This window comes from Pongo abelii, chromosome 23 (assembly GCF_028885655.2).
Source record: "Pongo abelii isolate AG06213 chromosome 23, NHGRI_mPonAbe1-v2.0_pri, whole genome shotgun sequence".
NCBI classification, from domain to species: Eukaryota; Metazoa; Chordata; class Mammalia; order Primates; family Hominidae; genus Pongo; species Pongo abelii.
In genome coordinates, this window is record NC_085929.1 from 35,549,056 (window position 1) to 35,577,046 (window position 27,991).

Below are 27,991 nucleotides of genomic sequence, written 5' to 3' on the forward strand. Positions count from 1 at the left end.
GCCAGGGCAGAGACCAAGTGTCACAGGGGTATGCAAACATCGAGTGCATAGCAGAATCACTGAGGTCCATCTTCGAAAGCTGTCTATCAGAGTTGGTACATATATTTAGCTTTCTTTGTTCTCAGCTACAGCTTTTTCTACTAGACCAAACCATCTGATGTGTGGCTGTGAAACACTAATATGCTCAGTGTGGTGGGCTGAAGAATGGCCCTCCAAAGATGTTCATGATATAATCCCTAGAATCTGTGAATACGTTACCTTAGATGGCATAGGAGATTTTGCAGATATGATGAAAGATTTTGTGATAGATTATCTAGGTGGGACCAATGTAATCACAGGGTCCTTAGAGAGGCAGGAGGATCTGAGTCAGAGAAGACAATGTGACAATGGAAACAGAGGGAGGAGGGAGAGGTGATGAAGGAAACAGAGGGAGGAAGGAGAGGTGATGAAGGAAACAGAGGGAGGAAGGAGAGGTGCTGACGGAAACAGGGAGGAAGGAGAGGTGATGAAGGAAATAGGGAGGAAGGAGAGGTGATGAAGGAAACAGAGGGAGGAGGGAGAGGTGATGAAGAAAACAGGGAGGAGGGAGAGGTGATAAAGGAAACAGGGAGGAGGGAGAGGTGATGAAGGAAACCGGGAGGAAGGAGAGGTGATGATGGAAACAGGGAGGAGGGACAGGTGATGACGGAAACAGAGGGAGGAGGGAGAGTTGATGATGGAAACAGGGAGGAAGGAGAGGTGATGAAGGAAATAGAGGGAGGAGGGAGAGGTGATGATGGAAGCAGGGAGGAGGGAGAGGTGATGAAGCAAATGGAGGAGGGAGAGGTGATGATGGAAACAGAGGGAGGAAGGAGAGATGATGATGGAAACGGAGGAAGGAGAGGTGATGATGGAAACAGGGAGGAAGGAGAGGTGATGAAGGAAATAGAGGGTGGAGGGAGAGGTGATGATGGAAGCAGGGAGGAGGGAGAGGTGATGAAGCAAATGGAGGAGGGAGAGGTGATGATGGAAACAGAGGGAGGAAGGAGAGATGATGATGGAAACGGAAGAAGGAGAGGTGATGATGGAAACAGGGAGGAAGGAGAGGTGATGAAGGAAATAGAGGGAGGAGGGAGAGGTGATGATGGAAGCAGGGAGGAGGGAGAGGTGATGAAGCAAATGGAGGAGGGAGAGGTGATGATGGAAACAGAGGGAGGAAGGAGAGATGATGATGGAAATGGAGGAAGGAGAGGTGATGATGGAAACAGGGAGAAAGGTGATGAAGGAAAGGGAGGAGGGAGAGGTGATGATGGAAACAGGGAGAAAGGAGAGGTGATGAAGGAAACAGGGAGGAAAGAGAGGTGATGAAGGAAATGGAGGAAGGAGAGGTGATGAAGGAAACAGGGAGGAAGGAGAGGTGATGAAGGAAACAGAGAGAGGAGGGAGAGGTGCTGACGGAAACAGAGGGTGGAATGGTGCGGCTGCAAGCCAAGGCATATGGGTGGCTGCTAGGAGGTTGAAAAGGCAAGGAATGGATTCTCCCCTTGAGCCTCTAGGAGGAACTTGGCTCCACTAACACCTTGAGTTAGTGGAGCCCCACTTAGTACTCCTGACCTCCAGAACTGAAAGATAATAAATTTATGTTATTTAAAGCCACTAGGTTTGTGGTAATTTGTCCCAGCAGCAATAAGAAACTAATATATTCACCAAAAGTCCTTGAGGAAACCCACTTGTGGAATCTTTGAAGAAATTAGGAGCTTACATAGAAGGTATAGGATAATGGGCTTCTGAGAGGGCTTTTCTTGCCCTCTGGTAACTCTGAAACATAATTTACATTATTGGAGTCTTTCTGTTTTTAGGAAATTGTTCCTAGTTTTCTTCAATACTAAATCCTATCAATATTAAAGTTTTTTTTTTTTTAAAAAAAGTATTTGGTTAGTTAAAGGTAGACCTAGTCTCACATACTCTTCAAAATAAAACAAAAACATGGTTTTTAGCAGAGGACACTAAAGCTTCCATTTTCAAAGCTGGTTGCTTGTTGTTTATTTGTACCTCAGGAGTGGAAATACTGGCTGAGATGAAAGTACCTGGCACAAATTGCTTTTCCTTCTTGGTGTTTCACAGCCAGATGTTGCAAAATTCTGTTGTTTTTCTTTTTTCTTTAGTGCCTGGAAACCTTGGCTGCTACAAGGATCATGGAAACCCACCTCCTCTAACTGGCACCAGTAAAACGTCCAACAAACTCACCATACAAACTTGCATCAGTTTTTGTCGGAGTCAGAGGTTCAAGGTGATGACTCTGTGGCTATGTAACTATAGAAAAATATAAAGATGTAAATGCATTTTGTTCAGATAACTTAAAAATAAGTGCTAAGTAAAATAAGCCAGACACAAAAGGCCACATATTGTATGATTCCATTTACATGAATTGTCTAGAATAGGCAAATCCGTAGGGATAGAAAGTAGGTTAGTGGTTGCCAGAGGGTGGGAGGCGGGAGGAATTGGTACTAACTGCTACTCAACACAGAGTTTCTTTTCTGGGTTATGAATGTTCTGGAATTAGATGGCGGTGACTGCACAACACAGTCACTATACCAATAACCACTGAAATATACACTGAAACAGTGAATGTTACATGATGTGAATTACATTTCAGTTTTTAAAAAACCTAAAATCACTAAACTTCTAGAAAAATAAACAGAAAATCCTAAAATATTGGGTTAGACAAAGATTTCTAAACTGGACACAAAAACAAATCATTTTAAAAAGTTGGTAAATTGAACTTATCAATATTAAAATATTATCTTCAAAAAATAGAGTTAAGAATATGAAAGGCAGACCACAGACTAGGAGAAAGTAGTTGTTAAATATATATCTGATAAAGGACTTGTACACAGAATATATAAAGAACACTTACAGCTCAACAATATGACAACTTGACTTTAAAAATGAGCAAAAAATTTGAAGAGACATTTTATCCCCCAAAAATACATAGGTGGCCAATAAACACACGAAAAGATGCTCAGCATCACCAGTTGTCAGGGAAATACAAATTAAAACCACAATGAGATACCACTGCACACCACTTCAGGATGTCTGAAGTTAATACTGAAAATAGTAAGAATTGATAAGGATGTGGAGCAACTGAACTCTCACAGACTGCTAGTAGGAATGTAAAATGCTACAGCTTCTTTGAAGAAAGATCTTAAAGTTTCTTTCAAAGTTAAATATGCACATACCTTAAAACTCAGCAATATCACGCCTGGATAGTTACCCAAGATAAATGAAAACCTGTATTCACACCAAGACTTATACATGAATGTTCATAGCAGCATTATTCATAATAGCTCCAAACTGTAAATAATCTAAATGTCCATTAACTGATGAATGGAGAAACAAAGTACAGTATATCCACACTGTGGAATACCACTCAGCAATATTAAGACCTACTGGCTGGGCATGGTGGCTCATGCCTGTAATCCCAGCACTTTGGGAGGCCAAGGTGGGTGGATCACGAGGTCAGGAGTTGGAGACCAGCCTGGCCAACATGGTGAAACCCCGTCTCTACTAAAAATACAAAAATTAGCCGGGCATGGTGGTGCTTGCCTGTAATCCCAGCTACTTAGGAGGCTGAGGCAGGAGAATTGCTTGAACACAGGAGGCGGAAGTTGCTGTAGTGAGCTGGGATCGCGCCACTGCACTCCAGCCTAGGCAACAGAGCAAGACTCTGTCTCAAAAAAAAAAACATACTGTTATACACAATATGGATGAATCTCCGAAACAGTAGGCTACTTGAAAGAACTTAAACACAAGACTACATACTGAACTCAAAATGTATCCCAAATCTAACTGTAAAATGTAAAATTATAAAACTTCTAGAAGAAGATATAAGAGAAAATCTTCATGACTTGAGTTTAGGCAAAAAGTTCTTACATGAGACACCAAAAGCATGACCCATGATGAGAAAAAATTGGTACATTTTAATTTGGACTTCATAAAAATGTAAAGATCTTGCTCTGTGAAAGATATTTTTAACAGGATGAAAAGACAAGCTATAGCCTGGGAGAAAATATTTGCAAATCACATATGTGACAAAGGACTTGTATCCATAATGTGTAAAATTAAAAAAAAAAAAAGCCAAACAAGTCAATAGTTACAAAAACTGAACAAAGCAATTTAAAAATGGGCAAAAGACCTGAACAGAAGATATACAGATGGCAAATAGGCGCATGAAAAGAAGCCAAAGAAGATATACAGATGACAAATAAGCACATCAAAAGATAGTCATCTGGGCGTGGTGGCTGAAGCCTGTAATCCCAGCCCTCTGAGAGGCCAAGGCAGGAGGATCATTTAAGGTCAGGAGTTCGAGACCAGCCTGGCCAACATGGCAAAACCCTGTCTCTACTAAAAATACAAAAATTAGCTGGGCGTGGTAGCACACCTGTAGTCCCAGTTACTCGGGAAGCTGAGACAGGACAATTGCTTGCACCTGGAAGGTGGAGGTTGCAGTGAGCCAACATCATACCACTGTACTCCAACCTGGATGACAGAGTGAGACTCTATCTGAAAAACAAAAGAAAACAAAGAAAGAAAAAGAAGAAGATATAGTCGACATCATTAGCCATTAAGGTAATGCCAATTAAAACTATAATGAGGTACCACTACATACCTATTAAAATGGCTAAAATAAAATATACTGAAAATAACAACTGCTGACAAGGATACAGAACAACTGGGACTTTCGTATATTGTTGGTGCAGATCTAAAATGGTACAGTCATTCTGGAAAAAGTTTGGCACTTTTTTTATAAAGTTAAATATACATCTACCATATGACCTAGTAATTCCATTCCTAGTTATTACCCTAGAGACATGAAAACTTATATTCACATAAAAATCAGTACACAAATGCTTACAGCAATTCTATTCATAATTATGAATAACTAGAAACAGCCCAACAGATAAACAAGCTATGATACATCCATACAATGAACTCTGCTCAGCAATAAGAAGGAGTAAACTATTGATACAAACACCAATTTGGATGAATCTCAAAGACATTATGCTGACTGAAAGAAGCCAGTCTCAAAAAGATTACATACTGTATGATTCTATTTATGTGACATTTTCAAAAAGACAAAACTACAGTAATGGAAAATGGGTCAGTGGTTGCCAGGGATTCTGGGGGAGGGGGCCTATAAAGCAATAGTGCAAAGAAAATTATTGGGGTAATGGAGCTGTTCTGAATCCTGATTGTACTGGTGGTTGCACAAATCTTTTTTCTTGTTTTTTTTTTTTCTTTGAGACAGAGTCTCACTGTGTTGCCCAGGCTGCAGTGCAGTGATGCAGTCTTGGCTCACTGCAACATCCACCTCCCGGGTTCAAGCAAATCTCCTGCCTCAGCCTCCCAAGCAGTTGGGATTACAGGTGCCCACCACCACACCTGGCTAATATTTGTATTTTTAGTAGAGACGGGGTTTCACTTTGTTGGCCAGACTGGTCTCTAACTCCTGACCTCAAGTGATCCACCTGCCTCGGCCTCCCAAAGTGCTGGGATTACAGACGTAAGCCACCATGCCCGGCTGTGGTTACACAAATCTATACAAGTGTTAAAATTTACAGAACTATATGCCAAAATGCTATATAGTAATGTAAAAACAAAATTGTAAAATGGGGCCTATAATGTGTTTGCTTTGAGGGTTAGCTATAAAGCACTCACTACCTGGCACATAGTAAACAGTCAATAAAATATTTAGCTGTTACTCACATTTGAAGTTTATGAGATTTTCTCCCCCTTAAAACTTACTTAAGTGCAGTAGAAACACAAACATTAAAAAGTGATGCTCGCCAACAGGGAAACACATTGGTGGTAGCGTACTTATTGGTCAGCTTGAAATTAAGTGTTGCAAGAGTGGAAGAAGGGGGAGGTCCCAGGGGAAGGGACCCTGGGAAGTTGAGGCTGATTGCTTGCTGGAAGCCCACCCTGCCAGCCTCCTTCAGGCCATCTGACATCCCTGATGATGCTTACCGTGTGCTGCTTCTCTGTTGTGGCAGTTTGCTGGGATGGAGTCAGGCTATGCTTGCTTCTGTGGAAACAATCCTGATTACTGGAAGTACGGGGAGGCAGCCAGTACCGAATGCAACAGTGTCTGCTTCGGGGATCACACCCAACCCTGTGGTGGCGATGGCAGGATCATCCTCTTTGATAGTGAGTATGCCCTGTGCCCATCACTGCCCAAGGCACAGGAACCCTTGGACCAGAGCAACAAGCCTGCCCACCCTCCCTCCCTTCTATGTATTCATTCATTCACTTGGCAATAGATAATACTTGTGACTAGACCCTGGGAATACAGCAGAGTGCATGAAGACTCAGCCCCTGCCTTCTGGAAGAGAGAAAAAGGGATTAGCTACAGTCATGCCAAACAGTTTGAAGCAACATGGCCTATTGTGTGATGCTTAGACAACCCAGAAATGATAACCTTTCCAATTTTACATAGACACTAATATAACAATCCAGTATCAGCTTTATTATCCTCTTGCTTTAATATAATTTCCAAACCCTTTTGACTTTTTTTTTTTTTTTAGGCATTTGGGATTTATATATTATTGTGATACACCTGAGGAGACAGCGTAGCTCTAAGTTGTTTTTTCAGGCCTGGCATTGGGTTTGCCCCGACCCACCTCCTCTCTAAACTGCCGCATTTGTGAGATACTGGCAAAGTGTGTTCAGGGGCAGAGTGTGTTCAGAATGGGAGTGGATCCAGGGCCTTGACCTCGCCAACATCATGTTCTAACCACTGAGCCAACTGATTCCTCATCATAATCCACCAGCATCCTCTCAGTGGCAGTGAGACTTTATGATAATTACAGCACCGTGCAGCACCAGACTTAAAGATAGTGGAGGCAGACAAAAAAAAAAGGCTCGAGATTACCAAGAAATATTGTAGTGTCTGTGGTGTCTTTGGCCTTTAGGCTAGAGGAGGTGCGCTACTGGCATCTCAACCAAGCAGCATGGCTAGTTTTGAGCAAAAATGACATATGGTTTATTAGTTTCCTAGGACTGCCATAACAGATTATCACCAACTGGGTGGCTTAAAACAACAAACATTCATTCTCTGACAGTTCTGGAGGCTAGAAATCCAAAACCGAGGTGTCAGCAGGGCTGTGCTCTCTCCAAAGTCTCCAGGGAAGCCCTCCTCACTTCTGGTGGTTGTGGGCAATCCTTGGCATTTGTTGGCTGCACCACTCCAGTCTCTGCCTTCTCTTTCACATGGCCATCTCCCCTCTGCGTGTGTCTGTGTGCCCATGTCTCTGTGTGTCTCCTTAAAAGGAACCAATCATTGGATTTAGGGCCCACCTTAATTTAGTATAGCCTCATCTTAACTCGGTTACATAACATTCACAGGTACCAGGTGTTAGGACTTGAACATACCTTTCTAGGGGACACAATTCAGCCACTATATATATGGTGACTATAAAACCCAGCCAAGGTTTATAACTGAGCCTTTTACATGTTATAGCTTAGATACTGTCTAAAGTGTGTTTGTATTTGGGGTGGGAAGACAGGATTAGTGAACAGAAATTGAAGTCAATTGGTTTTTTTAGCTAAGTGTGCCCATTGGAGACTGCCAGTTGATTCCTATACATCCTGTTATGTCCAGACCAATGCTTAGTTTGATACCTTTGTTTTGGCTAAAGACTGAACTTTGGCTAATGATTAAGGAATCTTGCTAATGCTTAGTTGGCAAATAACTATGCACTGCACATCTATTTAACCTTTTATTCTAGAGTTCATTATTATAAGATTCTCTGCCTTAACACTGTAACTCAGGAGAGTAAGTTTTCTGAACTTGCAAAATGCCTGGTATACTCTTAAGTGAAAAAACAAAGGAAATAAATGTTTCTTGAGTACCTAGTATGCATGAAGGTCTTATCTAAATTATCACATTAGGTTCTCTTGGCACTCTTCTGAAGTAAGGGTTATTGTGATTACTCTCATTTCACAGAACAGAGCCACATGACATGGACAGGATAAATAACTTGCTGGGATTCATACTGCCAAGAAGCCACTAGAGAGGTGCTAGAGAGGAAAGAGGAGTAGTGCGAGGGTTTACTACCTGTTTTTTGACTTTAAATAGAATGCAGTGTCAATTAAAAAATGGAAAATGAGTGTTTGCAGATATATGGAGAAATTGGAACCCTCATACATTGCTGGTGGGAATGTAAAATGGTGCAGCTGCTTTGGAAAACAGTCTGGCCAGCCTGGCCAACATGGTGAAACCCCATCTCTACTAAAAATACAAAAATTAGCTGGTTGTGGTGGCACACATGCCTGTAATCCCAGCTACTCGGTAGGCCAAGGCATGAGAATCGCTTGAACCCAGGAGGTGGAGGTTGCAGTGAGCTGAGATCGCGCTCTGCCTGGCGACAGAGCGAGACTCTATCTCAAAAAAAAAAAAGTAAACAGTCTGGCATTTCCTCAAAACGTGAACAGAGAGTAACTGTATGACCCAGCAATTCCATTTTTAGGTATATACCTGAGAGAACTGAAAACATGTTTCCACAAAAAACATACATACCAATGTTCCTAGCAACATTATTCATAATAGCCAAAAAGAGGCAGCAAACCAAATGTCCATCAGCTGATGAATGGATAAACAAAGTGAATATCCATATGATGGAATATTATTCAACCATAAAAATAAATAAAGTACTGAGGCATACTACAACATGGATGAACCTCGAAACTATTATTCTAAATGAAAGAACCAGATGCAAAGAGCTACATATTTTATGATCCCATTTATAAGAAATGTCCAGAATAGGCAAATCCACACAAACGGAAGCCAGATTCCGGGTTGCCAAGGGCTAGGGGAAGGGGAAGAATATGGAGTGACTGCTTAATAGGTACGGATTTTCTTTTTAGGGTGATAAAAATGTTCTGGAATTAGATAGGGATGATGATTGTATAACATTGTGGATATACTAAATAGCACTGATTCATATATAGATAGTCCCCAACTTAGGAGAGTCAACTGATGATTTTTCTACTTTACAGTAGGTTTATCAGGGTATTAAATGCATTTTTGACTTTGATATTTTCAATTTACAATGGGTTTATCAGGACATAGCCCCATTATAAGTCAAGGAACATCTGTACTTTAAAATGGCTAAAATGGTGGATTTTAGATCAAGAAGAAATAGAATGTAGTTTTGTAGTTTGTTTTTTTTTTTGAGATGGAGTCTCGCTCTGTCGCCCAGGCTGGAGTTGCAGTGGTGTGATCTCGGCTCACTGCAAGCTCCGCCTCCCAGGTTCGCACCTTTCTCCTGCCTCAGCCTCCAGAGTAGCTGGGACTACAGGCGCCCGCCACCACGCCCGGCTAATTTTTTTGTATTTTTAGTAGAGATGGGGTTTCACCATGTTAGCCAGGATGGTCTTGATCTCCTGACCTCGTGATCCGCCCACCTCGGCCTCCCAAAGTGCTGGGATTACAGGCGTGAGCCACCGCGCCCGGCCTAGAAGGTGGTTTTTATAAGACAATCTTTGAATTAGCACATTTTTATTGGGCATCTGCTGTGGTAAATAAAAGTATGTTTTCTTTAGTATAGTGCCTTTACTGGAGGTGTCAAGTAGAAATAATCTGGATTAAATTTTAAATGCAGCACTGTGGAAATAGTCTCTAAAGTGCACACCAAGTAGCATCTTTGGTACTACTAGGAAAGAGTACTGGCCCTCACATAAAGGTGCACTGAAGTGAATTAATTATAAAACAATTATTGCTATTTACTGAGTGCTTGTCATGTGCTAGACTTGATGCCAAGTGCTTTTGTGTATTTTATGTTATTTAATCCTTATAGCAATCCTGTTGATAAGAAAACTGTGGATCAAAAGATGAAGTAATTTGTCTATGCTAATAAGTGCCAGAGCCAGGATTCAAACCTTGGTTTGCCACATTTGAAATTTTTCTATTATCAGCAGCTAGAATCCCTTTTATTAACAATAGTAAAATATATCATAATAACGGGTCCAGTTTTATGCTTTAAAGTTACATGAACAAAGTATGCCCAGTTCTGATTATTACCACATTGGCCCCTTGTGCAGCTCTCCAGAAGCTGCCCTTTCTGGCTTGCATTTGCTCAAGGACTAAGAAGGCTGGCATTCTGAGAGGCTGCTCACGCCATCCTCCAGAGGCCCAGATGCCTGTGGTCTACAGGACCCCTGACAGCAGCCAGTTCTGTAACTCACACCCCATTGCTCTGCTGAGAAAGGTACAAAATGCAGCACTGTATAAATAATCTCTAAAAGTACATCTAGAGGCCGGCACAGGGGCGCACGCCTGTAATTCTAGGCTGGAGGCTGAGGCAGGAGAATCACTTCAACCCGGGAGGTGGAGGTTGCAGTGAGCCGAGATCACACCACTGTACTCCAGCCTGGGCGACAGAGTGAGACTCCCTCTAAAAAAAAAAGGTCCATCTAGTAGAGAGTAAAATAGTTTGAACAGCTCAAGTACCGCCTCATGGAAATCCTTATGACTCATTGAACAAGGCTGAGCACTTTGGAAATGGTGACCACAGACTGTCCCATGATTTGGGAGGGTGAAGATGTCTCCCTAAAGATATTGGAGAAGTTAGATGGAGAAACGACCAGGTTACAGTCTGTCTCCCAGAACATGAGGCCCTGCTACCAGTGTGGCTCGCATGTGGGTCTCAGTCAGAGTGTCAGCGACGTCTTCCTGTCCTCTGCTGATTAGAGGAGCACCCAGGCTCCTCTGCAGTAGAAGCACTCAGGCTGTGTTTGCTCTTTGGAAGAGAGACGACGGGGTAGTGGGGGTGGAGGGTGAGGGGCAGCTGGCAGAAACTGTCTGCTCAGTCATCACTGCCATATCAAGTAGTTTGTCACAGACTCTCTGGCTGATTTTTCAGCAAGCTGTCATGGACTTGGAGAGGTCACAGAGGTGAGCTGTGTACTGTGTGCAAACACAACACTGACGAGGGCTTCATAGCCTCTGCTACCCCTAGGGATTATAATTTATTGAATTAACCAAACAGAAGAACATGTAGGCCAGAGTCAACAGTGGGTTACAGGAACTACCCAGGCTAGCCTGTTGGGACTCCCTTGGCTTCTAGGCCCTGAAGGGAGGGGTCAGTCATCTGGATTGGACCTTATTTTGTAGCATTAGTTGAACATTTATCATTGACAGGACCCTGTGCTATTCACTTTACATGCGTTGTCTCCCTTAATTCTCACAGTACTGTGAAGCAGGTACTGTTATGCTTATTTTACAGATGAGAAAACCGAGGCTCATAAAAGTTCAATAATTTGCCCAAGTTCCCACAGATAAAGATTCTGCCTTCATGGAACCTTTATTTTAGTGGGAAGGGAAGAGATTAATTGTGAAAGTGATTGGTCTAAGGATGGGTAGGATCTGGCTCCTGGGACTGTGTTAGCAATTGCATTTCATAGACTCTAAGATGCCTCAATTCTGAGGTGCAACATTATTTTATACACCATTAAGGGAAAAAAATATTTTCAGTTTAACAATGACATGCATTGACTAAAAGATATATCCCAGTTTAAAAGATTAAAGTGTATCCCTTAGAGTTGATGAAATATGGTACCAGCCTTCTTTCTTGGGTGCCAAGAAAGAGTAGAACCTTTCCATCCTGAGTGGAATCTGATTCATGGCTGGGACCCATTTGGCTGAGGTTTGTTTCCTGAGACACGCCCATTATCATTCCTGTCTGGAAGTGGAGCACTCAGCTGGGGTTCAGGGAAGCTGCCTGTCCTGACTAGTGCCTGAGGCTTCTTCCCAAAGTAATGGACTCAGCTAGTATCGAGGAGGAGCAGGAAGGTTGAAGAGAATCACAGAAGGCAGGACACCGGCCCCCTGCCATGGAGGGCTTGCCCAGGTCTATCCTGGGCCCTCCACTCACCCAGATTGTATATGTTGGGCTAATCTCTCCTTCAAAAAAATAAGGTCTTGACTACTATATTTCAAGTTTCCTGTTGGATTATCACTGAATTTTAATAATCCATCATAAAGATCATCTGTTTGTTCTCAAAATTGCTGAATTAAATATGCTGTCAGCACGGAATCCAAAGTTTTAGGTTTAAGGTCTGCCCTTGCTATTGAAAAATACCAGTTTCAGTTGGATACTTTATTCTTTTCAAATAATGGTAAAAATAGAATACCCAACACTTACTGAGTTTATACTGTGTGTCATATCTTACACCGAACACTTCATAAGCATTACTCCTGCTAATTCTCATGACCCCATGAGAGAGAAACTATTATCATTTTCATTTTATAGATTAATAAACTGAGATATACAGAGGTTTAGTAACCTGCTCAAATTCATAGTTAGTACACGGTGAAGTCAGGATTAGAACCCAGAAGTCTTTCTCCAAAGCTTGATTTTTTCTTAAATTAGGTTTTAATTTTAGGTATAATGTACATAAAGTAAAAATCACCCTTTCAGTTGTATACTTCAGTAGGATTTGACAAATATATAAGCAATCGAGATTAGGACTTTTTTTTTTTTTTTTTTAATCACCTCACAAGTTCCCTTCTGCTCCTTTGTGGTCAGTTCCCTTCCCCAACCCAACTCCTCAGCAACAACTGATCTGTATATAGTTTTGTGTTTTGCAGAATATTATATAAATGGAATCACAGTATTTAACCATTTGTGTCTGGCTTCTTTCACTCAGAATAATGCTTTTTTTTTGTTTTTGTTTTTGTTTTTGAGACGGAGTTTCGCTCTTGTTGCCCAGTCTAGAGTGCAATGGCACTATCTTGGCTCACAGCAACCTCCGCCTCCCTGGTTTAAGCCATTCTCCTGCCTCAGCCTCCGGAGTAGCTGGGATTACAGGCATGCACCACCACACCCAGCTAATTTTGTATTTCTAGGAGAGACGGGGTTTCTCCATGTTGGTCAGGCTGGTCTTGAACTCCGGACCTCAGGTGATCCACCCACCTTGTCCTCCCAAAGTGCTGGGATTACAAGAGTGAGCCACCATGCCCGGCCAGAATAATGCTTTATGATTCACCTATGTTGTTGCCTGTATCAGTAGTTTTTTTCCTTTTTATTGCTAAGAAGCGTTCCTTTGTACAGATGTATCGTAATTTGTTCATCTATTCACCAGTTGACAAACATTGGTCTGTCTATGATAAAGCTGTTGTAAACATCCAAGTACAGGTGCTTATGTGGACATATGTTGTCATTTCTCTTGGGTACCTACCTAGGAGTGGGATTGCAGGGTCATGTGCTAAGTGCATATTTAGCATTATAAGTCACTGCCAACTATTTTCCAAAGTGGATGTGCCATTTTGTATTCTGATCAACAATATGTAAGATTTTCATTTGCTCCCCTTTCTCTCCAGCTACAGATAACTTTTGTATGATGTTTTTAAAATGTGATCCATTCTAGTAGGTATGTAGTAGTATCTCATTGTGGTTTTAATTTGCATTTCTCTAATTACCAATGATATTGAACATCTTTTCATATTCTTATTTGCCATCTGGTATGTTCCTTTCCCCTAAAGAAATTCCTTTAGCATTTTCTCTAGTACAGGTTGACTGTCAATGGCTTCTTTCAGCTTTTGTTTGAAAAAGCTTTATTTCACCTTCATTTTTTAGAGTAATTTTTTCTGGGTATTGATTTCTGTGCTGATAGCTTTTTTCTTTCAGTACTTCAAAGATGTTGCTCCATATTCTTGTGACTTGTATGGTTTTTAGAGATATCTGCTCTATCTTTATTCCCCTGTATGTAATCTTTTCCTCTTCCTTCCCTGCCTTCAAGATTTTATCTTTGATTTTGGTTTTCAACTTTTTTTTTTTTTTTTTTTGGAGACAGGGTCTTACTCTGTCACCCGGGCTAGAGTGCAGTAGTGCAGTCATGGCCCACTGCAGCCTCGACCCCCTGGGCTCAAGCAATCCTCCTGCCTTAGCCTCCTGAGTAGCTGGGACTATGGGCATGCGCCACCGTACCTAGCTAAGTTTTTAATTTTGTGTAGAGACAGGGTCTCACTATGTTACCCAGACTGATCTTGAACTCCTGGGCTCAAGCAATCCTCCTGCCTTGACCTCCCAAAGTGCTGGGATTACGGGCATGAGCCACCATGCCCAGACTGGTTTTCAACATTTAACTATGATGTGTCTAGGTGTGTCTTGTGTGGTTTTTTTTGCTTTTGTTTTTGTTTTTAATTTTTTTGTTTGTTTGCTTGGGTTTGCTGAGATTCTTGGATCTGTAGTTTGTCACCTTTTATTGATTTTGGAACATTTTTCACCATTATCTCTTCAAACATTTCTTCTGCTCCATTCTTTTTTTCTTCTTTTGGCACTCCAATTACACGTATGTTAGACTGAGCATATGCTATTGTCCTGCAGCTGTTGGGTACTCTGTTCTCTTTGTTTCACTTTGTTTTCCCCTTTGTTTCATTTGGGGGTAATTTCTATTGACCTGTCTTCAAGTTTATTGATTCTTTCCTCAGCTGTGTCTAGTATCCTGATAAGCCCATCAAAGGAATTCTTCAGTGCTTGCTTCAGCAGCACATTTACTAAAATTGGAACAAAACAGAGTAGATTAGCATAGCCTCTGTGCAAGGATGATGTGCAAATTCATGAAGCATTCTATAATTAAAAAAAAATTCATCTCCGATATTGTTTGATTTCCAGTAGATTTTTTTTTTTAAGAGACAAGGTCTCACTCTGCCACCTAGGCTGGAGTGCAGTGGTGCAATCATAGCTCTCTGCAGCCTTGACCTCCTGGGCTCAAGTGATCCTCCTGCTTCAGAATTCCGAGTAGCTGGGACTACAGGCACACACCACCATGCCTGGCTAATTTTAAAATTTTTGTAGAGATGGAGTCTCACTGTGTTCCTCAGGCTGGTTTTGAACTCCTAGCCTCGAGAGATCCTCCTCCCGTGGCCTCTCAAGTATTGGGACTACAGGCATGAGCCACCATGCCTCGCCTCCAGTAGATTATTTACTGTATTCATCGTGTAGTCTCTGTCTGATAGTTCTAGCATCTGGGTCATCATTGAGTCTAGTTCTGTAGATTGTTTTACCTCTTAACAATGTCTTTCCCCCCTCCCACCCTTGCTTTTATATGTGTGTTGTAATTTTTTATTGAATGCCGTACACTATGTATAGAAGAACACTAGGGGCTGAGATAGTGTTTACACCTGGGCAGATCTGCATAGTGTAGGGACTGAGCCAGTCTATCAGAAGTTGAGCTGGGTTGTTTCTATCACTACCCTCAATGCATATCAGGCTTTAAATTCCTCCAGTGACGGGCTGCTATCAGCTTGTGCTTAGTGTGGAGCCTAGGGTACCCATGAGTTTTCCTCAGTAGTCCTGTTCCATCCTCAGCTTTGAGGAGTTCCCACATGCCTGTGCCACAGAGGGGCTCTTTCTCCACTCTCTTTCCCTCCCTCAGTGGTAGGCTATGGCTGCTTGTTACCTGGCTCTACTCACGGTGAGGTCATGGGGGTAGTTCTTGGTTCTCCTGCCCTGTCCTCAGTCTTAGACAGGATGTGAAAAGGCCACCAGCCTGAGGTCTTTTCAGCATTCCCACACCTTCTTCTCTCCCTGGCAGCCAAACACTGCCTTGCGTCTGTGGTGGATCTTGGGGAAAAGAATTTCTTGCCCTCCCTCCAGGAGTAGTAGAGCTCTGCTTTGCATTGGCTGCAGGATCCTGGGCTCAAGAGGGCTCGAGGCAATCAGGGACCAATGGCTTTTGCTTCTGCTCTTCCCCCAGAAGCAGTGAATCTTCACCTGGTTACTTTGACAGGAAGGAGAATTTCAAGGAGGCTGAAATTTGGGTTTGTGAAATGGTGTTTGGTGTAGACTTTTCTAGTCAGATCAGGTCTACTCCCTCCCCTAGAGGCAAACAGATTTTACTTCTGTCCGTTTTCAGTGGCCCTGGGAGTAACAGGATTTGCTTCCCCTCTCCCAGCTGCCGAAGGCTTTTACTTTCTTAGAGAGGAGAGTCCCCTCCTGCAAGTGCAAAGAGAAGGAAGTGGGCAGTATTCCATGCCTGTCCCCCAGTGGCAGCCTGTCACCTCCTGCACACTCGTGCCATTCAGGGGGACTGTGGTCTGCTGGCCAACCCGAGTCACTTGTGAAAGCACTGAGTGGAGGTCTGTGCAGAAAAGCTCGCAAGTGAGTGCAAAATGCCCATTGTGTCTGGGACTCCCAGTTGCCCTAAGCTGAGACACTAGCCCACTCTCAGCCTTTAAGAGTTTGTTAAAATTTTAGTGCTTTCTTGTTACTTCTCGGGTGGTCACTTCTTCCTCCTGTGTTCTCTCAAAGATGAAACTGTTTGTGTGGCCTGACTCTCCTTGATGGGGCTTTGATTTTGTAGAATTAAGTTCCCCTGGTTGTCACGAGACCTCAGCTGAGTTTTAAGCTTTTTCTCATTGTTAGGATAGAAGCAGCATTCACTTGTTGTTGTTGTGAGACAGTCTCACTCTGTTGCCCAGGCTGGAGTGCAGTAGCGTGATCTCGGCTCACTGCAACCTCCGCCTCCTGGGTTCAAGCAATTCTCCTGTCTCAGCCTCCCTAGTAACTGGGACTATAGTCACACACCACCACGCCCAGCTAATTTTTGTATTTTTAGTAGAGACGGGGTTTCACCATATTGGTCAGGCTGGTCTTTATCTCCTGACCTCAGGTGATCCACCTGCCTCAGCCTCCCAAAGTGCTGGGATTACAGGCGTGAGCCACCGCGCCCGGACTGCTTGTTGTTTTCTACATCCTAAAGGGAACCAGAACTCCCCAAAAGCCTGCTTTTTAAATCCTAGCCCTGGCCAGGCGCGGTGGCGCATGCCTATAATCCCAGCACTTTGGGAGGCCGAGACGGGCGGATCACGAGGTCAGGAGATCGAGACCATCCTGGCTAACACGGTGAAACCCCGTCTCTACTAAAAATACAAAACAAAGTTAGCCAGCCTGGTGGTGGGCACCTGTAGTCCCAGCTACTCGGATGGCTGAGGCAGGAGAATGGCGTGAACCCAGGAGAAGGAGGGTGCAGTGAGCCGAGATCACGCCACTGCACTCCAGCCTGGGGGACAGAGGGAGACTCCGTCTCAAAAAAAAAAAAAAAAAAAAAAATCCTAGCCCTACATTCCCTCCCAAGGAGTTTCAGTTCTAAGATCTTGTTTACATTTCACCATGTAAGACAGGAAATCACTGCATCCCCTTTCTAGAACATGCCTATCAAAAACAGGAGTCCAGAGAAATCAAATGTGCTCAGTACAGGGTGCTCAGAATCTAGCATGTTTCCTCACTGCAGAAAGTCATTTCTTGTGCTGCAGTTTCCCTGCTTGAAAACATGGTCCCTCATGGGAGCGTTGCAAGGGTACTGGGGACACACGAGGAGCTGTAAAGCCCTTCTCTTTTGACGACTTTACCTCATCGGGTGGCTTCCCTGCAGAGCGGCCTGAGTGGTTCATGTGCTTTGTCTCATGTGCCGTCACACATTCCCGTGATACAGGAGCAGGTGGTGCTCTCTCCAGCCTTGAAACTGAGAGAAGCAAGAGGCCCGCGAGTAAAGTGCAGCCCCTGCCATCACTTGGCCCTGCCAGTCCCAAGTCCAGACTCTCTGACTCCAGCCCGGCCCCAACCTAGGCCACACCACTGTGCTGTGTGCTAATTCTAAGCTCTCTGGGGGGACAACATCTCCACAGTCATTTGTCGAGAGTCTCAGCGATTCATTTTGTGACTTGATCCTGAAACATAAGACTGTCAGGTTTTACAGACAGAAACAATGTCCTAAATGGGATCCTGCTCGTTAGGAAGGCTTTAGTGCCTTGGTGTTGGAAGCGCACCTGTGGCAGAGGCCCAGACTGAGGGCGTGGTGTCTTTTTCTCTCCTACAGCTCTCGTCGGCGCCTGCGGTGGGAACTACTCAGCCATGTCTTCTGTGGTCTATTCCCCTGACTTCCCTGACACCTATGCCACGGGGAGGGTCTGCTACTGGACCATCCGGGTTCCGGGGGCCTCCCACATCCACTTCAGCTTCCCCCTATTTGACATCAGGGACTCGGCGGACATGGTGGAGCTTCTGGATGGCTACACCCACCGTGTCCTAGCCCGCTTCCACGGGAGGAGCCGCCCACCTCTGTCCTTCAATGTCTCTCTGGACTTCGTCATCTTGTATTTCTTCTCTGATCGCATCAATCAGGCCCAGGGATTTGCTGTTTTATACCAAGGTAAGACATCTTTGCCTCCTTGGGGGTTCTTCAGGGCCCACGCGCCTTGGGCTTCTCTTCTTCACCCTTGTGACTTGGGCAGTTCTTGCGGGGCAGATTGGGCCTCAGGAACTACTGACTCAACTTGCAGTTCACCCCGAGCCTGTGGCTCCTTCCCTACCCCCATTTCATAACTCATTTGTGTTTCATGAGACAGAAAAGAGGTGAAAACCTGTCAATTTGGCTATTTTAGTAGGTCTAATGACAGTTTTCATGGGAGGGTTAAAAGAATTTAAAAAAACAGAATAACTAGAAGGAACAGCTGAGATTGGGACAATTGGAAGGTTCTCAAAAGGTCATCTGGTCTGTCCTCCTTCCTCTAAACATCCTAGCTAATTCCAAAAGACTGGCATGCCATCTTCAAACCCTGCTAAGATGGAGCCACACTCTCTGCCTCTGTAATGTGAGCATATGTGTGCTGAGCGCATCTCTTTGCCAGGACACAAGAAACACAGGTGTTTGAGACTTTGTGTTTGTCCTGGATAGCAAACCTCAAGAAGAGTTAAGGTAGTGTGTGCTCCAGGAGACCCATGGGAAGAGGTCCCCTCTGCAGGTGGGACAGTCTTGAGGAACAGGTAGCATTTGGATCAATAGGAAAAAAGAGAACCTTCCAGGGATAGGGAGCCATAGCTGCCAAGTGCAGGGGCAGAGAAGCTGTAAACCATGCCCAGGTGTCTGAGATGAGACTAGCCACATTCTGTGAAGTTGACAGGTTCATCCTTCTGCCTCCTAAAGGGTGACAGCCTGACAGGTTCTGTTTTGGGGCTGGTGGGACCCACCTATGGAAGGAATTGCACCCAGAATTGAATCAGAGAAGAAGGCCTTTTTTTCATAACTCGTGCTGTCCTCCCGCACAGCTCTTTGTTGTCTCCATAGCCCTGTCCCCAGTTAATTGCTTTTTCTCTTCCAGCCGTCAAGGAAGAACTGCCACAGGAGAGGCCTGCTGTCAACCAGACGGTGGTCGAGGTGATCACGGAGCAGGCCAACCTCAGTGTCAGCGCTGCCCGGTCCTCCAAAGTCCTCTATGTCATCACCACCAGCCCCAGCCACCCACCTCAGACTGTCCCAGGTAGCAATTCCTGGGTGCCACCCATGGGGGCTGGAAGCCACAGAGTTGAAGGTAGCGCTCTTGACAGTTATAAAAACAAAAGCACTTGGGTGTTTCTTATTCAGAGGCAGGTTGGGATACTGGCTCTGTGACCTATAGTCTGAGCTGGCTTTTGAGGGAAATTTTCTTACTAGCTTGGTTCCTTAGTCCTGAGGGAAAAGTGCGCACCTCCAAAAATTAGGCAAGTGTGCCTTTTGTACATTGTGACTAATCAGCTAATCCCGTATTTTCCCACATTGAGATTATCTTTCTAGAGCCCCACATTGAAACTCCCTAAATCCATTGGCATTTGCAAGAACTCCATTCATTCACTCACTGACTCATTCATTCAAAAGATATATAAGTGCTTCAGTGGTGCCAGGCACTGTTCTAGGTACTGGATTATAGAGTGAACCAAACACAACCCCTGCCCTTCTGTGGTGTATAAATGAGAGGAGAAAGATAGAAACCAAATAAAAATCAGATAATGATAAGCGCTATGAAGGAAAGTCATGCAGGGCCAGGTGCAGTGGCTCATGCCTGTAACCCCAGGACTTTGGGTGGCCGAGGCAGGAAGATTGCTTGAGGCCAGGAGTTCGAGACTAGCCTGAGCAACATAGGGAGACCCTTTCTCTACAAAAAATAAAAAAATTATCTGGGTGTGGTGGTGCACACGTGTGGTCCCAGCTACTTAGGAGGCTGAGGTGGGAGGATTGCTTGAGCCCAGGAGTTCAAGAATGCAGTGAGCTATGATTGCACCATTACACTCCAACCTGGCTGACAGAATAAGACCTTGTCTCAAAAAGAAAAGAAAAGAATAGAAAAATTAGCTGGGCATAGTGACACCTGCCTATAGTCTCAGCTACTTGGGAGGCTGAGGCAGGAGGATTGCTTCAGCCCAGGAGCTTGAGGATGCAGTGAGCCAAGGAAGTGATGCCCTTATGAGCTGGTAGAACTAGAAAGTATCCTCAGTGGTGACCTAGCCTGGAGGCTTTCAAATTGCCCTGGGCCCCTGCAGGACCCACCATAGAAGGTCAGGGAGAAGGGCCTGTCCAGCACTTCCTGTGCATCATTAGGCTGTGGTTCTCATAGGTAGCATCTCATAGGTCACACATCTCATTCCTCGGATGACGAAACTGAGGCCCAAAGAGTTTACATAACTCCATCTGTGGTTACACAGTGGTCCCAGTGGCAGAGACAAAATGCATGTCATCCCTTTAGATTCTGAGTCCAATAGACTTTGGATCATCCTGCCTGCCTCACCCTGAGAGTGACTTGTAGAACAAAGGGAAATATTCAGAACACCTTGGGCCCCATGCTTAGCCTGGGTCAGCTGCTCCCGAGGCTGGGTTTGCTGGCTGCCCTCCCACACCGGCCTGCAGGGAGCCCCTCAGCCAGACTTACTCACTTGGGTATTCCAGCCGACCTCCTTTCAAAAACCAACCATAAACAAGTCTGGTAAGCTCTGTCTTTTGCACTTGCAGGATGGACAGTCTATGGTCTGGCAACTCTCCTCATCCTCACAGTCACAGCCATTGTAGCAAAGATACTTCTGCACATCACATTCAAGTGAGTACAAGAGGGAGCTGCCCGATTCCAGGAAAGGGAAGGCTCAGAGTTCATTTTCTATGATGCTTCATTTGTCTGGTTACAACTGTAGAATGAGCACGATTCCAAAGCCCTCAGTCCTAGGGAACAGAAGGCAGCAGACATTCCCCCTTCTTTGTAGAGTGAAATGTACAACTGGACAAGTCTCATTAAGGTTTCAGGGATTTTGTTTGCTCTGTGTCCAAGGCATACAATTTCAAGGAGGATTGCAACATTCCTGGCTTAAAAAGCAAATGTGCTAGTCCCTTACGGAGATCTTTATGCAAGACTGAAGACAGCTAGGACGATGCCATGCATACTTCCTGATGCCTTCTAGAAATTGAGAAACATCCTTAGGAAGAGAATTCTCACATTTTATTAACTATTGCTTAGTAGTTATTTTAAAACAGTTATTGAAGACACTTATGGAAGCTTTATCATTCAATTCTGACCAATTTGGGTTAAAATATATTTCCTTCCCTTATTTTGCTACTCAAGTCTAACAGTTCCACCTTCCAGGAAAGGGGCGATTGTTCATGCTACTAATGTTTGTGTAGTTAGAGGGGAGCTCGTTCTAATTTTTCCTAGACCCCTACTCTGTCTTTCCGGTGGTTTCTACTACAGGCTCTTCTCATTTCACAGCCTCCTTGAAAATTTATGTATGTCCACTAAAAGCTGTCTTTTTCCTGACCATCTCACTGCCCTCTGCTACAGACTTCTTATACATTAAATGCGAGCTCTTCCATTGCCTCGTGAAGGCTGCCTTTGGCCACATTGGAACCCCTTTACATAGACACCTCCACCCTACACTTGAAATTTTTAGTGGAAATAATGTCCTCGTGTGTGTGTGTGTGTGTGTGTCTGTGTGTCTGTGTCTGCATGTGTGTATGTGTGTGTGTGTGTGTATGTGTCTGTGTCTGTGTGTGTGTGTATGTGTGTTTTAAAGTCACAATTCACATGTTCTGGGGAAGCCTCTCAGGCTCAGTCCTGACCACATCCCCTGTGGCAGCAAGAGAGCCCGATGCTTCCTATAGAGTCCAGCATCTGACAGCATGGCTGAGGCCCTAAAGTGCATGCCTAACTCTCCTCTGACATCAGCTGCAGCTTCCCTGCCAGGCAGCCGTGGGGGCTGAACAGAGTCCAGGCCAGCACCGGAGGCTAGACGGGTCTCTGCTTGAAGCAGAGAAGTTTTGTGTTTATCTTGTTTTAGCTAGGTGGGCTTCCAGGTAAATGGCATTTGAAGACAGTTCTTTTATTTAAAATAAAAGAATTTGAAAATCCATAATCTCTCAGGCTGGGCTTTTCCCGATTTGAAGAATTCTGCTAGTTAGAAAGTTCTTTGTTATTCTGATGCAGATGCTGCCCTGCTGCACTTGGCCTCAGCCCCTGATGCCCACAGGCCACATTTCAGCTGCACGCTAGTCCTTCAGATCTTTAGAGGTGGCTGTGAGGTCCTTCCCAAGACCTTGCCCCACCCCATTTCATAGATACAGTATCTCGTGAGATGGTAGGCTGTTTGGAGTGCGTTGTTCTAATCTATTGGAAAAAATATTTATCTGCTTGACAGATCCCATCGTGTTCCTGCTTCAGGGGACCTTAGGGATTGTCATCAACCAGGGACTTCCGGGGAAATCTGGAGCATTTTTTACAAGCCTTCCACTTCAATTTCCATCTTTAAGAAGAAACTCAAGGGTCAGAGTCAACAAGATGACTGCAATCCCCTTGTGAGTGACTAAAAACCCCACTGTGCCTAGGACTCGAGGTCCCTCTTTGCGCTCAAGGCTGCCGTGGTCAGCCTCTCCTGTGGTTCTTCTCAGACTCTTCCCCTCCTCTCCCTCTGCCTCGGCCTCTTCGGGGACACCCTCCTCCTACAGACTAGGAAGACGCGCCCTGCTGCCAGGGCAGGCAGAGCCTGGATTCCTCCTGCTTCATCAGTTGCACTTAGGAGAGAGACTCAAAGCCCTGGGGCCCGGGTCTCTCTGCATCTCTCTCTGATCTAGCTAGCAGTGGGGGTGTCAGGACAGTGAGGCTGAGATGACAGAGGTGGTCATGGCTGGCACAGGGCTCAGGTACATTCTAGATGGCTGTCAGGTGGTGGGTAGGTTTAGTTACATTGAATTTTTTTTGCTTCTTCTCTATTTTTGTTCACACACAAATCAGTTTCTCCTGGTCTTTATGGCTTGGAACAGGGCCAGACAGGGAGAACTCTTAGGTACTCTTGGGAGTTGGTCTGGTCCCATACAAGTGCGGACTCCTGGACATTAGCGAAGTGTAAAGACGGCGGTGTCTGTGCTGCCCCGGCAGCTTTGCTCTCCAGATGCTGGACTAGGGTGGGCCTCCTTCAGCCTGGAAGGGTCTGAGAATAAGATCTAGTGACCCCCATTTATATCAAACCTGATATCTTACACATGGGCTTCTTTCTAGATTCTTCTTTCCATAGCTCATGGAGCTACAGGGAAAGCTTTAAGAGCTTTGGTCATATAAAACATCCATTCAGCCAGGCGTGATGGCTTATGCCTGTAATCCCAGCACTTTGGGAGGCTGAGGTGGGCAGATCACCTGAGGTCAGGAGTTCGAGACCAGCCTGGCCAACATGGTGAAACCCCGTCTCTACTAAAAGTATAAAAATTAGTCAGGTGTGGTGGCAGGCGCCTGTAATCCCAGCTACTCAGAAGGCTGAGACAGAAGAACAGCTTGAACCCAGGAGGCTGAGGTTGCAGTGAGCCGAGATTGCACCACTGCACTCCAGCCTGGGTGACAAGAGTGAGACTCTGTCTCAAAAAAACAAAACACAAATAAACAAAAAAAAATCCATTCATTTACTCATGCAATAAATTCTCCTGCAAGCTTTTATGGGCACTCAGTAAGTACTCAGGATTGGATTTATCAGCCTTGCCACTGAGCAGCTCATGGTCCTATGGAACCTGAGCCAGGCCTCAGTCTGTCCATGATTGGCTCAGCTAACTCTCAGTTCAGAGTGGAGAGTATCAATTTTGTGTTTTTGCCCTTAGGCAGCAGTATATGAGACATGGGGCCTGTGGTCCTTCCTTCTGGTATCCCCCGTGTTAAAAGATAAAAAACACCCCAAGGGCTGGGCGCGGTGGCTCACGCCTGTAATCCCAGCACTTTGGGAGGCTGAGGCAGGCGGATCACGAGGTCAGGTGATCGAAACCATCCTGGCTAAGACGGTGAAACCCCGTCTCTACTAAAAATACAAAAAATTAGCCGGGCATGGTGGCGGGCGCCTGTAGTCCCAGCTACTCAGGAGGCTGAGGCAGGAGAATGGCGTGAACCCGGGAGGCGGAGCTTGCAGTGAGCAGAGATCACGCCACTGCACTCCAGCCTGGGTGACAGTGCGAGACTCCGTCTCAAAAAAAAAAAAAAAAACACCCCAAGGGCCATCCGTGCTCTCTGCCCCTCCTGTGGGGACCAAGTGGGGTTAGGAATGGCTCAGTGGGGAAGGAGAGCACTCTTGTCCCCAGTCCCATGCCACCCTGTCCCTTAGATAGGGAGGTGGGCTGCAGAGATTGGTGCCAGGAGAGGGTGGGTTTGGGAATTGGAGCTCCTCCAAGGAGCTCCTCCTAAGATTGAGTGCTGCAGCTGTAGTGGCTGCTGGTTGGGAGAGTAAGTGCCATCACTAATTTAAAAGTCCTTGCCATCTGGAAGCAGGCTTTGTCAACAGCAGCTGAGAAAAGCAGCCTGTGCCTCTGCTGGCCATGCCTAGGCCCTCGTCAGAGCGTGCCTCTCCACAAGGCACTCGGGCCTGGGTGATTGTTGCGCCTCTGGCTTTGGTGCTTCCTCTTTGCAGCACTTTGCCTACCTCCCCCAAGCCCTGAGCCACTGCCTGCTGGGGCTCCTACTGAGGTTCTGGAAACACTCTGCACCTGCCGCCCCTGGGAGGAAAGAGGGCCACACAGGAAGTGTCTGCAGGGAGAGGTGACACTCGGCAGCCTGAGTTCAGGAGAGGTGCTTGGAGCTTCAGGCAGAGGGGCCTTCAGAGGAGGGAAATGGAGCAATGTGTCACAGGCAGGCAGGGGCAGGACTGCCACCCCAGGCCCCGTGGGAGGCCTGCTGAGGGCACAGAGCTGCTCGGAGCAGCCTTCATGCTTTGATCTGGAAAGAGCAGCTGTCCGCAGGCCTCTGTCTCCAAGAGGCCTGTCACACAGGAGGACCGCTGGAAACATACCAACACGTGCAGTCTCCCCTCCAAGCTATTCATGCTGTTTGTGGAATCTCTCTCAAACACAAGTGTCAGGTGTGTGTCGTCCCAACGGGTCCTGTGCTGTGAATAGATCCATGTGCAGCACAAAGGGAATGTGGCACGTGGCCCCAGGAAGAGTTCACCCGGCCAGGGGGCAGTTGTTCAGTTGCCTGGGGCTGACACTGACCACTGGCCTCTGGGGTGTCCTGCAGCCCAAATGCCCACCTTGCCCTCCTCACATCTCAGTCAGGGGAGGCCATGCCCAAGCCAATGTGCTGTCGGAGCCTGCAGTGGGGGCAGCGCTTCCTCGGAGGGCCTGGGAGGTGCTGGGGATGCCCCAGAGCTTCCCTTCCTGCCTGGCCCTGGCATGGCCCAGCGCCTCTAGGATCAACTTACGATCCGTGGAGCAGCCCCGGGAAACCCAAACCTGGCTCAGGACAGCGTATGGGCAGGAGGGCTGTAAATCATCCCAGGCTAAGCCTCCATGGGCACTGGCTCCTGCCGCAGCCTGGCTATGGGCTCAGTTAGAACCAGGTAGAAAGTCAGCGACACCCCACAGAAGGCCACTGCGGCTAAGTAAACACCTGAGAAAGAAACTGCTCCAGAAGAGATGATGTGGGCTTCCAGGAGCATGGAGGAGGTGGCACTTGAACTTTTAGGAAACTCCTTAGATGAGATAAAGTGGGGGTTGGAGGTGGCGAGAAGAGGGTAACCCTGGGAAAGTCAGCGTCAGAACCCATGGCAGAAGACTGTGGGAGAGGCAGGGGAGGGGTTTTGGGGACCACTGTGGACGAAGCTCTGAAAGCACCCTGGCCAAAGCCTCTCCTGAGGTGACAGAGCGTGGGAGGAGGCTGCACTGGGCCTGCGTGCCATCCTTACCCCTGTTCCCCGCTGGCGCCAGGCCCTGCCTTCTTGGTACATGTGCCAACAGGAGAGCCCTCACCAGCCGATCTTGTCACTCTCCGTGGTGACAGCGCCTTGGCCAGCTGTGGCCCCTAGTTTCTAGCAGCGTTTCTCAGTGTCCTTGGCACTTCTGAGAAGGCAGGCGGGAGGCACACGGTGCCCTGTTCCTCCCCGTTTGTCCAGTTGCTTGCAAAGCAGAGAATGAGTAGGAATGAACCCGAGTGCCTTCACCCGCCCTGTCCCCCATGTCAGGACAGGCTTGAGGCCCCTCTGGGCGTGAGCGAGGAAACCAGGCTGCTCTAACTTCTGAAGAGTGGGCTCTGGCTCAAGACTCCAATCAGCCAGAAGCCCACGGAGATCAAAGCACTAGCAAGTTCAGCTGTCCTGGCCCTCGGGCAGAACCCACGGGCGTGCCTGGGTGCGGCTCCACCCACATGCCCCACTGTCAGCCCAGGCAGGAGCCTTCCTGGCCGGGCTCAGGATCTGCCTGCAGCCCAGCCAGGCCATCACCCAGCCCCGATGCATCCTGGCACTGCACGCTTACTCTTCACAAGCACTTATACGCAGATGGCCTCCGAGACCCTGCCTCCCTGGTCTGCTGAGGCCAGGCCAGGTCTCCCACGGAGCCGGGCAGCTCCCCACCCCACCACCTGGCACCGTTAGGTTTCAGATCTCCTGCGTGGTGTTTGATGTCGGCTTTTGTTCCTACCTTGGGAGTTTGGATTGTTTCCTCTGGTGTCTTTGTTTACCTTCCTCACTGTTCTACCTCCTGGCCAGGTCTCAGCTTAGCTTCCCTGGTGTGGGGTGTTTTTCAAGCCTTCCAGCCACAGCTGTCTCCCCTCAGGCTGGATGGCTCAGGGGTGACAGGGCTTCACCCTCTGCCTGCAGACCCCTGGTGGGCACATCTCACAGTCTTCCGTCTTGCTGAGTTGGGTACGGAGGCAGAAGGGGGGTGTGGAGGAAAGTCAGAGGGAAATCTGCTTCAGAAAGAAAGGGTCTTTAGACACGAAGACTGGAGGCCCTTCCCCACCCGCACCGGAGCTGCCATTGTGGGGCTCGTGCACGTCAAGACCTTCCCACATCCAAACTCAGCTTCCAGCAGGGATTTTGATTTTGGATGACAAGGCTTTATTTGTAAATATGCTCTTAATATGCAACTTTGAGAATAAAATAGAAACATCATGTATTTTAAAATATAAGATGAAGTGTGACGCACTGTATACAATTTAATATATATTTTTAGGACTTTGTTATTTAAGAAAATGGAATGTAATGGTACTTTTACAAAGAGAAAAAATGTTATTTTTACTTTGTGGAAAAAATAAATATTCTCATTGTTGTAGAAAGAGTGATGGGCCCTACGCTGTCATTTCTATGGGAGTTCCCCAGAGACCGTGGGATGAGCAGAGGGTGTCTGTGGTGGGATTCTTACCTTCCCTCGGGCGCCAGTCCTCGCCTTTTGCTTGCTTTTTCCTAGTAGCGCCTCCAAATTTCGTCCAGTCTTGTCACGGCTTTGACCCACAGCTGACCTTCAGCTGGTAAGATCTGAAAGATTAGGTACTCCAAAACCATTGCATTGCAGCCCACATCCAAGGAGGGTGAGGGCAGAGCACAGGGCTCTGCATCAGAGAGATCTGGGCTCGAGCCGGCCTAGATCCAGGCCCTCGACTCCTCAGCCTCAGCTTCCCCATCTGAAAAGGGTAATGGAATCTATTCCTCAGGAGGCTGTGGAGGCTCTGTTTTGACAAAATGCATCTAAAGTGCTTATGTAATTATTATCCCAGGTGGAACTGACCTTGCCTCTCAGAGCAACCAGTTCTTCCTCTCCACCCCCTTCTTGCCCCACCCTTTCCTTCTTAGGAAGGAAAGAAGCTAACAGAAGCTCCATGTATGAGCTGCCCACTCTGCGCCAGGCACACTGTGCACATCCTACAACTCTTCGCCATGGGTACCACTTTCCCTCTTTGGCAGATGAGACAGCT

General features: G+C 46.2%; 1 protein-coding gene and 1 non-coding gene across 3 annotated transcripts in view; both read left to right on the forward strand.

Moving 5' to 3' along the window:
• KREMEN1 (kringle containing transmembrane protein 1) overlaps window positions 1-27,991 on the forward strand; it is a 95,339-nt gene that overhangs the window by 46,486 nt on the left and 20,862 nt on the right. Inside the window, exons 4-9 of one of the 2 annotated variants that reach the window (XM_024239984.3) lie at window positions 2,145-2,269; window positions 6,033-6,186; window positions 17,860-18,192; window positions 19,142-19,300; window positions 20,803-20,887; window positions 22,473-27,357. In XM_024239984.3, the coding sequence (XP_024095752.3) occupies window positions 2,145-2,269; window positions 6,033-6,186; window positions 17,860-18,192; window positions 19,142-19,300; window positions 20,803-20,887; window positions 22,473-22,641 (1,025 nt within the window). In that variant the 3' untranslated portion in view covers window positions 22,642-27,357. Of the gene's footprint in view, window positions 1-2,144; window positions 2,270-6,032; window positions 6,187-17,859; window positions 18,193-19,141; window positions 19,352-20,802; window positions 20,888-22,472; window positions 27,358-27,991 lie in introns of those variants that run through there. The other variant, XM_009234221.4, reaches the window with a different exon arrangement.
• Window positions 14,513-14,619, forward strand: LOC112130679 (U6 spliceosomal RNA). Its single transcript, XR_002912912.1, has one exon. It is a non-coding gene; the product is annotated as a U6 spliceosomal RNA (small nuclear RNA).